Here is a 12,205-nt window from a genome sequence, read left to right as displayed (position 1 = left end):
AGATGACAGATATCTTTTGATAATAAAGTGGAATGCAGAATGGAAACCATTAAATGAACCCACATTTCTGCATTGCATACATCCTGCAATCACAATGAACAAAAGACCCTCCAGTGGTATTGAAGGATATAAAGCAATCTTTGGGAAATGGACAAGCAGCATGCCTCCCTTCTAATGCGTAAGTGAGGCTTCTCGTTTCTTCACAGTTCTTGATTCTTTTCCATTTCCCATCTGTGATTACAAGGCCACCCTCATTTTGGAAAGCAATGTGTACAGGCTGGGATTTCTACTTTAGTAGGGCTTAAGTTTTAACAGAAAAGGAAGTTGTAAACAAAGGTAGTGTTAGGGTTTTATGTTGTTCCCTTACCACTGTCCTCCCATGCATGCATGCTAAGTCACTTCAGTCATGTCTGACTCTCTGTGACCCCATGGACTGTAGCCCAGCAGGCTCTTCTGTCCATGGAATTCTCCAGGCAAGAACACTGGAGTGGGTAGCTATTTCCTTCTCAAGGGGATCTTCCCAACTCAGGGGTCAAATCCAGGTCTCCTGCACTGCAGGCAAATTCTTTTTGAGAATCAGAGCCACCACGGAAGCCCACTTTGGGAAAGAATCAATTTAAATATACTTTAAAAATAAACATATAATGAGTGAGTGAGTGAAAGTCACTCAGTCCCGTCCAACTCTTTGTGACCCCAGGGACTACACAGTCCATGGAATTCTCTAGGCCAGAATACTAGAGTGGGTAGCCTTTCCATTCTCCAGTGGATCTTCCAGATCCAGGAATTGAACCAGGGCCTCCTGCCTTGTCGGCGGATTCTTGACCAACTTGAGCTATCAGGAAAGCCCCTATTTAATTTTAATAGTTTACTATTAAGACAGAAATTGTGTACTTAAATATATTGAATAATAAATTAGTAATCTCTCTTCTGACTCGGCACACATCACCGTGACCAGGGGTTGACTCCGAACAAGGAGAAAAAGAATTTCAAATCCCAACTCTCCCCGGTACCAAATAACAACAAAATCGAGACATTTTAAAAAGCAGACTAACAAGTAAGATACACCTCAATGCAAATGGTAAAATATATGCAAGAGATATAGTACAGGGTCCAGTTTACAGGAAGAAAGGTCTAATGACTGCCTGCTCTCTCAGTTTAATGCTACTTTACCTGTACCGTCACACTGCTACGTAAACATTCTTTCCCACCTTTCTCCATTCCCGAAACTATTCCACAGCACCCTTTTAAAAATTGGTAGTGACTGTTTGTAAAAGCAACACAGTACATAGTCTTGGCCTTGTAGCTAGATTCTGAATATCACGCCCCCTTCTCTAAAATCCTTTTTACTCCTAAAAGGTACATAGTTTCAAGCACGTCCGCCTGACTGAGTGCTGCCTCTATTGATTTAACTTCCTTACTAAACTCACACCACAGATGCAGGTAGAGAATAGTGGTCAAATATTTCTAGGGATCCTCAACGTGAGAATCGTCTTATACCCACAAAGAAGTCAGTTCAACATTTTAAACCCCTCAAGACAAAGTACATATTGAAATTTACAGAAAGTAATGAGAATAATTTATGCTATTTTTGGTAAAAAAGAAATAATAACCTAATCATCCTAAAAAGAGCTACAAAGAAGACAGTCTTTCAAATTCAGAAGTAATTCTTTTAAACCAATCAATGCTATAAGATGAACAAACATGAGAAAAAGCTATTCTTACTACCTAAATAAGTCTATTCATGTTTTATTAGAGTTCTTACCTATGGTAGTTCTTAAAATAATTGACACTTTGTTTTCTAATAGATTCTTGCAAAACTTCAGACTTGCTACCACAGAATTCTTCTCCAACTTGCATCAACCTAGGTGGACAGAAAGATTTATAACAGTTTCAGCAACATTTTTATTATAGGGAAATAAAAGAAGTCCAGGTCATCTTCATTCAAAGATAACAACTCATAAAAATTTGGATGCTTGAAGAAATTCTAAAGATTACAAATTTATTACAGTTTACAAATATCCAAAGGGCAGAAATATTTAAACACATGCACACATAAGCCAGCAGAAATTAGACTGTGAATGCTCAATTATCTTCACTTCCATGAGTTATAGCTTGTAACTCACTGATTCAAGATTTCATTAATGATCATGGTTCAATGAAACAAGATAAAGAATAAGACAAGATCTCAAATACTACCTGCTGATTATATCCAAAACAAAGATGAAATCATCATATTTGAATATAGACAAATCAGTTCCGAGCAAGTAGGTTTTAACTTTTAGCTGAACATCCTACAAAACAAAACAAAAAATGTTTCAAGTAAATCCAAAATATAGAAAGTAAGTTCTCAGAACCATGTTTTTTTATAGCTACACATTAAAATGAGACAGGAATAGATTAACTTGATAAAAAAAAAATCTATTTAGGCCAATACCCAACAAGGGGTGATATCAGAAACAGTTCCATAATCAGATATAAAAATAGTATAGGCCACAGTCATCACATACACATGCAAGATAAGAATTATATTCTTATACTAGATACATAGGTAAAAATCACCACTATTTGTGTATATCTAGTATAATCACCTTATACTGTACACAGTAATCACTTAAATTTGCATATAGATTTAAGTAATCACCTTAAATCTGTATGCAGGTCAAGAAGCAACAGTTAGAACTGGACATGGAACAACAGACTGGTTCCAAATCAGGAAAGGAATACGTCAAGGCTGTATATTGTCACCCTGTTTATTTAACTTATATGCAGAGTACATCGTGTGAAATGCCAGGCTAGATGAAGCTGGAATCAACATTGCTGGGAGAAATATCAATAACATCAGATTTGCAGATGACACCACCCTTATGGCAGAATGCAAAGAACTAAGAGCCTCTTGATGAAAGAGAAGAGTGAAAAAGTTGGCTTAGAACTCAACATTCAGAAAACTAAGATCATGGCATGTGGTCCCATCACTTCATGGCAAATAGATGGGGAAGCAATGGAAACAGTGATAGACTTTATTTTTGGGGATCCAAAATCCCTGCAGATGGTGACTGCGGCCATGAAATTAAAAGATGCTTGCTCCTTGGAAGAAAAGCTATGACTAACCTAGACAGTGTATTAAAAAGCAGATCTGACATAAATCACAGCAGGATCCTCTATGATCCACCTCCCAGAATTCTGGAAATAAAAGCAAAAATAAACAAATGGGATCTAATTAAAATTAAAAGCTTCTGCACAACAAAGGAAAATATAAGCAAGGTGAAAAGACGGCCTTCTGAATGGGAGAAAATAATAGCAAATGAAGCAACTGACAAACAACTAATCTCAAAAATATACAAGCAACTTATGCAGCTCAATTCCAGAAAAATAAACGACCAAATCAAAAAATGGGCCAAAGAACTAAATAGACATTTCTCCAAAGAAGACGTATGGATGGCTAACAAACACATGAAAAGATGCTCAACATCACTCATTATTAGAGAAATGCAAATCCAAACCACAATGAGGTACCACTTCACACCAGTCAGAATGGGGGCGATCCAAAAATCTGCAAGCAATAAATGCTGGAGAGGGTGCGGAGAAAAGAGAACCCTCCTACACTGTTGGTGGGAATGCAAACTAGTACAGCTACTATGGAGAACAGTGTGGAGATTCCTTAAAAAACTGCAAATAGAACTGTCTTATGACCCAGCAATCCCACTGCTGGGCATACACACCGAGGAAACCAGAATTGAAAGAGACACATGTACCCCAATGTTCATCGCAGCACTGTTTATAATAGCCAGGACATGGAAACAACCTAGATGTCCATCAGCAGATGAATGGATAAGAAAGCTGTGGTACACGTACACAATGGAGTATTACTCAGCTGTTAAAAAGAATACATTTGAATCAGTTCTGATGAGATGGATGAAACTGGAGCCGATTATACAGAGTAAAGTAAGCCAGAAAGAAAAACACCAATACAGTATACTGACACATATATATGGAATTTATAAAGATGGCAATGATGACCCTGCATGCAAGACAGCAAAAAAGACACAGATGTGTATAGCGGACTTTTGGACTCTGAGGGAGAGGGAGAGGGTGGGATGATTTGGGAGAATGGCAGTGAAACATGTATACTATCATGTAAGAATCGAATTGCCAGTCTATGTCCAATGCAGGATACAGCATGCTTGGGACAGGTGCACGGGGATGACCCAGAGAGATGTTATGGGGAGGGAGGTGGGAGGGGGGTTCATGTTTGGGAACGCATGTACACCTGTGGTGGATTCATGTCAATGTATGGCAAAACCAATACAGTATTGTAAAGTAAAATAAAGTAAAAATAAAAATTAAAAAATAAAAAATAAAAAGCAGAGACATTACTTTGCCAACAACGGTACATCTAGTCAAGGCTATGGTTTTCCCAATAGTCATGTATCGATGTGAGAGTTGGACTATAAAGAAAGCTGAGCGCCAAAGAATTGATGATTTTGAACTGTGGTGTTGGAGAAGACTCTTGAGAGTCCCTTGGACTGTAAGGAGATCCAACCAGTCCACCCTAAAGGAGATCAGTCCTGGGTGTTCATTGGAAGGACTGATGCTGAAGCTGAAACTCCAATACTTTGGCCACCTGATGAGAAAAGCTGATTCTGAAAAGAATCTGATGCTAGGAAAGACTGAAAGCAGGAGAAGGAGACATCAGAGGATGAGATGGTTGGATGACATCACCGACGCAATGGACGTGAGTTTGAGTAAGCTCCAGGAGTTGGTGATGGACAGGGAAGCGGGAGTGCTACAGTCCATGGGATAGCAGAGTTGGACACGACTGAGCAACTGAACTGAACTAGGTGTACAGGTAAAAATCACCAATCACTACTTGGTAGGCTAGAAACCCCAAAATAATTGATTCAAAAATAATCAGAATAAGATAATTATGTGAAGTCTTTATGTACAATATATAAAAATTAATATTTCCATATATACCTGTTGTGGCACCTGAAAATGGAGAGATTTCATTCAAAACAAATTATTAAAAATACAGTACACTTAGGAATAACTTTAATAATGGCTATCAGATCTATAAGAAAGAACTATTAATAGCAACTCTAAGGGGATACAAAAGAATGTCCATAAATTGAGAGTTAAGGGACTGAATAGGTGATGAAATGTTATAAATATGTCCATTTTTCCAAGTTAATGTAGAGATACAGTGAGATTCTAACCAAAATCTCACAGACAAAAAAATTTTCTTCTGAACAATTATTCTAATATTCACCAGAAATAAGAAACAGACAATAACCTCTTTTAAAAAAATAGTGCTTTGAAAAGAGGGAGTAAAAGTTATGAGTGATGTTAGAGGACTTGTACCACCTACATTAAGATATTAAAAACTATCCAAAAAATGCTAGCAATATACAGAAAAATCAATGGAATAGGAAAAATAAAACAGTGCTAATATACATGTAAGTGCTTAATAAACAGCAAATAAAAACTACTGTTTTCTGAGTATTTACTTTTCTCCAGCATTATACTCAGAACTTTACATATTATCTTTAATTCTAAAACAGGGTTGTTAAGCAAGCCTTCGTTATCCCCCCAGGCAAAGAGAAATTGAAAGAGGTCAAAGCGAAAGTCACTCAGTTCAGTTCAGTTACTCAGTCGTGTCCAACTCTTTGCGACCCCATGAACCAGGCCTCCCTGTCTATCACCAACTCCCGGAGTCCACCCAAACCCATGTCCATCGAGTCGGTGATGCCATCCAACCATCTCATCCTCTGTTGCCCCCTTCTCCTCCTGCCTTCAGTCTTTCCCAGCATCAGGGTCTTTTCAAACGAGTCAACTCTTCGCATCAGGTGGCCAAAGTATTGGAGTTTCAGCTTCAACATCAGTCCTTCCAATGAACACCCAGGTCTGATCTCCTTTAGGATGGACTGGTTGGATCTCCTTGCAGTCCAAAGGACTCTTGAGTCTTCTCCAACAACACACATCTCAGTCATGTCCAACTCTTTGTAACCCCATGGACCATACAGTGCATGGAATTCTCCAGACCAGAATACTGGAGTGGGTATCCTTTCCCTTCTCCAGGAAATCTTCCCAATCCAGGGACAGAATCCAGGTCTCCCTCACTGCAGGGGGATTCTTTGAAAGAGGTCAGCTAATTGCCTAAATACACATGCCAGTGAAAGAGAAAGCAAAGATTTAACCCAGGTCTATCTGCCTTCAGAGTCTCCTCTTTTCACTGACTCTTGCTTCAAGGAGGTATCCCAAAAAAAGAGGGAAGAACAAAGATTATCCAAGAAGTAGAGAAGGGAAACCTAAATAAATTGGTGGGGTGAGGGGGAAGTTGTGTGTGGGAGAAGACATCCTCTCTTTACATCAGGTATCAAAAGAAATATAAAACAGATTAAGTAAATGTTTTTGTAGGTTTTCAAAAGATTAAAAATTCAATAAAAAAGCAAAAATATTTTCTAACTACCTATTAAGTTTTCTAAGCAGTATTCCAGGTATTAGGGATATAACAATTAATTCAAACTTTTGTTAAGTATTTATAATTACCAAATGAATACTGACCTGAGCTTTACATAAGAAAGCATACTTTATTAAATGCAACATGTCATAAAGGACAAACGTCAACAGTTTGACCTCATAAAAAACCATCTGCACATCAAAAATGTAAATGAAAATACACAAATGATATACAAAGGATTATCCTTTATCAGATAAATATTTTAAAACCTATGAGCAATAATACACAAATAACTAATAGGTTTCTAAGTGTTCAAGTTCTCAAATAATTAAAGAAGTATAAAGTAAAACACTAATGAAAATATAAACATCATATTCAATTGCTCTATTTTAAGATAAAGCCACTCTTAGAAAAAAATTGTTTTCTACATTAATAGGAGACAAAATGAAAACATGATACAAAAACATTTAAAATAAGGGAACTTTCAAGTATTTATTAGGAAAATATGAACAAAATAAATACAGTAATGGTAATAATAGAGCAAACTAGAATTCACTGCAAAATGCCTAAAAGGAAAAGAGATATTTCTTTAAAATTAATAAAGAGAATTATGTACAAAGAAGGTAAGTGGTTATTAGCATTGCAGCATCAATCAACATAGTATCCAAATATAAAAAGCAAAAGCTGTTAGAAATAAAAGAAAAACCTGACAAAATTACAATCATGTCAGAAGATTAAAACTGCTCCCCCAGAGCAGCACAGACCAAGAAAACCAAAACCAAATAAGGATATAGATGAGAAACATATATAATTAGCTGCTTTAATACACAGACAAAACCTAATTGTCAACACAAGGAAGAAATACATGGTTATTTTTCAAATGTCCCGGGAAGAATTTAAAAGTAGGAAGTATATTAGATTGTAAAGATAATTTCCAATCCACAAAAAGTAAAATATGCCAACTCTAATTTCCTATAGTAAAAGAAATCAATAAGCATTTTAAAACTGCCATTTCTCACATAGTTAAAGACTAAAAAGAAAATTTTGGAAGACCAAGAATTTCATATGGTTAAATATGTAAGCTCCATGAGGTCAAGGACCATGCTTACAATTACCATGTTTGTAAACCCACAAACAGTGTGATACACATATTATGATTGATACAACCTTTTTCCCTGAAAGGTTCTGAGTCAAAATGCAGGAAAAATTTGCCATAAAATTCTAAAAATTTTTCACATCAAAAATCAAGGTGATTATGATTCTGAATCTATGTCAGAAATGTTAACTATCTTATGATTCTCAGTCATCGCTTACCGTTATCTCCACAATAAGCTTATAACAAATGTCTGTAAATTGTCACATGCTCATTTCTGCTCTGAAATGTAGCACTTCAGGTATCAGAAATATATTATAGCATGTACAGCATATATTATAGATAACCCCCAGTGGGGTCAAGGGCAGCATCCCAAAATAAAACACGTGAATATCCCTGTAACATATGCACGTTCACTTTAATGGGAACAATAAATACTATAAAAAGCCAAATGATAACAGTGGTCAGGTTATGCTATCAAATGAATTCAATTCCTGTCAGGTTTTGTCTCCTAGATGTGTTATCAAAAAATATTTATTTTTCAGAGCTTTTGCCTTTTTCAATTGCATTGAGCTTTGTAATTCCAATTTAACAAACACTAATGAGTGAAGAGGAACTAAAAAGCCTCTCAATGAAAGTGAAAGTGGAGAGTGAAAAAGTTGCCCTAAAGCTCAACATTCAGAAAACGAAGATCATGGCATCTGGTCCCATCACTTCATGGGAAATAGATGGGGAAACAGTGGAAACAGTGTCAGACTTTATTTGTTGGGGCTCCAAAATCACTGCAGATGGTGACTGCAGCCATGAAATTAAAAGACACTTACTCCTTGGAAGAAAAGTTATGACCAACCTAGATAGCATATTCAAAAGCACAGACATTACTTTGCTGACTAAGGTCCGTCTAGTCAAGGCTATGGTTTTTCCTGTGGTCATGTATGGATGTGAGAGTTGGACTGTGAAGAAGGCTGAGCGCCGAAGAATTGATGCTTTTGAACTGTGGTGTTGGAGAAGACTCTTGAGAGTCCCTTGGACTGCAAAGAGATCCAACTAGTTCATTCTGAAGGAGATTAGCCCTGGGTGTTCTTTGGAAGGAATGATGCTAAAGTTGAAACTCCAGTACTTTGGCCACCTCATGCGAAGAGTTGACTCATTGGAAAAGACTCTGATGCTGGGAGGGATTGGGGGCAGGAGGAGAAGGGGACGACAGAGGATGAGATGGCTGGATGGCATCACCGACTCAATGGATGTGAGTCTGAGTGAACTCTGGGAGTTGGTGATGGACAGGGAGGCCTGGCGTGCTGTGATTCATGGGGTTGCAAAGAGTCGGACATGACTGAGCGACTGAACTGAACTGAATGAGTTCCTAACATACACAAAGTCCTGTGTAGAACTGGTTGAGAACTGGGATTGGAGGGGCAAAAGGGACTTGGAGTGGTAGAGATGAAGATATTCTAAAACCTGAAATCTACAATTATCTATATTCAAAAGCATGATGACTTTCATTAAATTAGCCAAATGTTTAAATGAGAATAGCTTCACTAAATCTTACATTTAACAGATACGCCTATAGCCGGAATGACATCAGGTTGCCAGACTGAACAGTAACTAGCTATATAAAATACCAGGTCAGTATTTCAAAGTATGCTGAATTACCAAAAATTTTATCATAGATTCTGCAACTTTAGCAAAGTATAATTAATAAGAGTCTATTAGAAGACCCAAGCAGAAACAATTCATATATGACCCTAGATATAAAATTTTCCTTTCTGTATATAATATTCAGAAAAACAAGTCAGCCTAAACCTGTAATAAGTGGAAAGTTAAAAATTACCTTAATATTGTCATAACAGAAATTATAAAAGATGAAGCTCTTTCAACTATTACACATTTAAATATTAAAGTATAAGTTCAAACAGCATATCCAATAGCAAGTAATAAAAAGTTAGAAGAACACTAAATTATAACTGCTAAGTGATTCTTAAGGAAATGTATGTTTGCAGGATATATTTAGCTAGACAATTTTTTTCAAAAGAAATCCTGTAAAAGATTTTCAAACTAAATATCATCTTCATTAGAAAATTCAAAAATACATTTTAAAAGAACATAGTATAATCAAAGTTTCTATAGTCTTCTAAATTTTGAGGAAGTCCAAAAAGAACAAAAGAGTTATCAAAGAAATTACATTTTATCTAGGAAATGAAAAATTTTAATAAATTAAATTATCTGATAACAACCACTGAGCTACTAAAATGCAAAAGAAAAGCCTAGGAATACACATTTAGTCAATAAACACATACAGTTCACTGAAGGCACAAAAATCATTGACTTGGAAAAAAATTCTTCACTCTATTCTAGACTCCAACCCAAGTATGTCATCTATCACATAGTTATCCTTTTCCTAAAATTAACAGAAAAGGAAAACACACACACACATAAAATAAACAGTATCTCAATAAGAAAACAACTTCTTTAGAAAAGCACAGATCTGCTACAATACTAAAAGCAAAATGTAATCAAGGAATATTTTCAATGGCAAATTTCCAATTAAAACACCTTTTCTACTGCCAGTTACAGTCAAATATAATTCACAACTATTAATAAATTATACAACTCAATAGACTTATTCCAAAGAAAATAACATATGACTAGATCTACAAGGAAAAACAAATCCAGAAAGCCTAAACACTGAATCTGTAAAACAATTTTAACATGAAGGTTTCTACTGTTTTCATAGAAAAAAAAATAGTTTAAAAAAACCAAACCTGCCATATTCGTGTAAGTCCATGTTCTAATTTCTTTTTTATGTAGCCACGATCAAAATTTGTCTCTTCAGCACCCATCATATTACTCCCTTCTGAAAATAAAAGATGGTATACATTTTTGAACTTGCTTCACATTTTGTTCTCCAAAAAAATTAAAAGTGAACTCTAATATACTGTAAGCATATGTAAAATACAGAAAATATTCTCAATATTTACATAATCAAAACAATGTCAAAAATAAGAACTGGGATTAAATGCATTTGATCAGACAAACTCAAGACTCTGAAATGTTAAGTATAATACTTTACACCTAAGACTACTCAGGTCATGTGTGATTGGGTCTGGGATTCCAATCACACATTGGGCAGTGTAATCCCAGAAACCAGGTTCTTAATGACCCATATACTGCCTGCTGCCAGTGCATTACAGGACTGATTAACCGTATTATCAATTAATACACAGGTTAACAAGAGTATGGAGTGCAAAACTGCTCATTCAGTGAGGCAATGATGCATACAATTTGTATTTTTCATGATCCAGAATACTTTTATCCGTTCCAGGTAAGTAATCTAACAATGTCCACTTCAAGAGGTTAAGATCAACGACCGGCCTCAAAAATAATTCTCTCCCTAAAAGCAACTGAAAAATACATAAACCCATTATATTTAAAAAATTATGCCTCTGTGCAAATAAACTGTGCAGAGCAACTGAGAATATCAGTTGTTCTCATCTCAGGCTAGCAGGGTGTGTGTCCACTGGTAATCAGCAAAAGCCCTTTCATATCCAGGCCCTGGATACATGCCTTTGTTGTTGTTAGTTGCTCAGTCATGTCTGACTCTTTGCAACCCCCTGGACTGAAGACAACCAGGCTCCTCTGTCCATGGAATTCTTCAGGCAAGAATACTGAAGTGGGTTGCCATTTCCTTCTCCAGAGGATCTTCCTGACCCAGGGACCGAATCCACGTCTCCTTCGTTGGCAGCGGGTTCTTTATCACTGAGCTGCCTGGGAAGCCCAGATACATGCCTAGTGTGCTGGTAACTACTCCTACAGTTTAAGCCATATCTGTGGTGGTGATTTAGTGGTTTAGTTGCAAAGTTGTGTCCAACTCTTGCGACCCTATGGACTGTCACCTGCCAGGTCCTCTGTTCATGGAATTTCCCAGGCAAGAACACTAGAGTGGGTTGCCACTTCCTTCTCCAGGGGATCTTCCTGACTCAGGAATTGAACCCTGGTCTCCTGCATTGCAGGCAGATTCTTTAACGACTGAGCTACAAAGGAATCCTCGTACCATCTGTATGGTCTGGCTATTATGAACCCAGCAGCTCAGAGCAATGTGCCTACACTATAGCTTTAGAGTTTTATTTAAAATGGTAAAGTGTTAAGATACCAGTAGTATTACTAGAGGGCTTCCCCGTGGCTCAGCAGTAAAGAATCTGCCTGCAATGAAGGAGAGAACGACAACAAGTGAACTCTAGAGACCCTTTCAGGCTTATCAAGTTTGCGAAGAATAATTTTTAGGATCCTGGTCCAGGATCCTGACTGATTCCTACAATTTAAGCCTTAATGTGAATACGAAAGGAAGACTCTCAGTCCTCGATATTGTCAACTGATGATCAGATTAACTAGGGTCTACAACATTCTTAAATTATACAGATTAGAGTGAAAGAATTTTAGCAAAGAGGACTAAATATAGAAGGATCAAAGAGAGTTTTAAGTTTGAATCTATTTGTTGTTGAGTCGCTCAATTGTGTCTGACTCTGAGATCTCATGGACTGTAGCATGACAGGCTTTTCGGTCCTCTACTATCTCCTGGAGTTTGCTCAAATTCATGTCTCTAGAGTGGGTGACACTCCAAACCACGTCATCCTCTGCCACCCCTTTCTCCTTTTGCC

At 36.8% G+C, this 12,205-nt stretch overlaps 1 protein-coding gene across 1 annotated transcript in view; it reads right to left on the bottom strand.

Annotated features, from left to right (window-relative positions):
• Nucleotides 1-12,205, bottom strand: part of VPS50 (VPS50 subunit of EARP/GARPII complex) — a 136,365-nt gene that overhangs the window by 59,876 nt on the left and 64,284 nt on the right. The window contains exons 14-16 of the mRNA XM_068972721.1: nucleotides 10,313-10,404; nucleotides 2,197-2,291; nucleotides 1,763-1,861 (exon numbers count right to left, since the gene is read on the bottom strand). Of these exons, the coding sequence (XP_068828822.1) occupies nucleotides 1,763-1,861; nucleotides 2,197-2,291; nucleotides 10,313-10,404 (286 nt within the window). The remainder of the gene's footprint in view (nucleotides 1-1,762; nucleotides 1,862-2,196; nucleotides 2,292-10,312; nucleotides 10,405-12,205) is intronic.

The sequence above is a fragment of the Capricornis sumatraensis genome, chromosome 5, assembly GCF_032405125.1.
Source record: "Capricornis sumatraensis isolate serow.1 chromosome 5, serow.2, whole genome shotgun sequence".
Lineage (NCBI taxonomy): Eukaryota > Metazoa > Chordata > Mammalia > Artiodactyla > Bovidae > Capricornis > Capricornis sumatraensis.
This window is presented reverse-complemented; position numbering and strand designations above follow the sequence as displayed.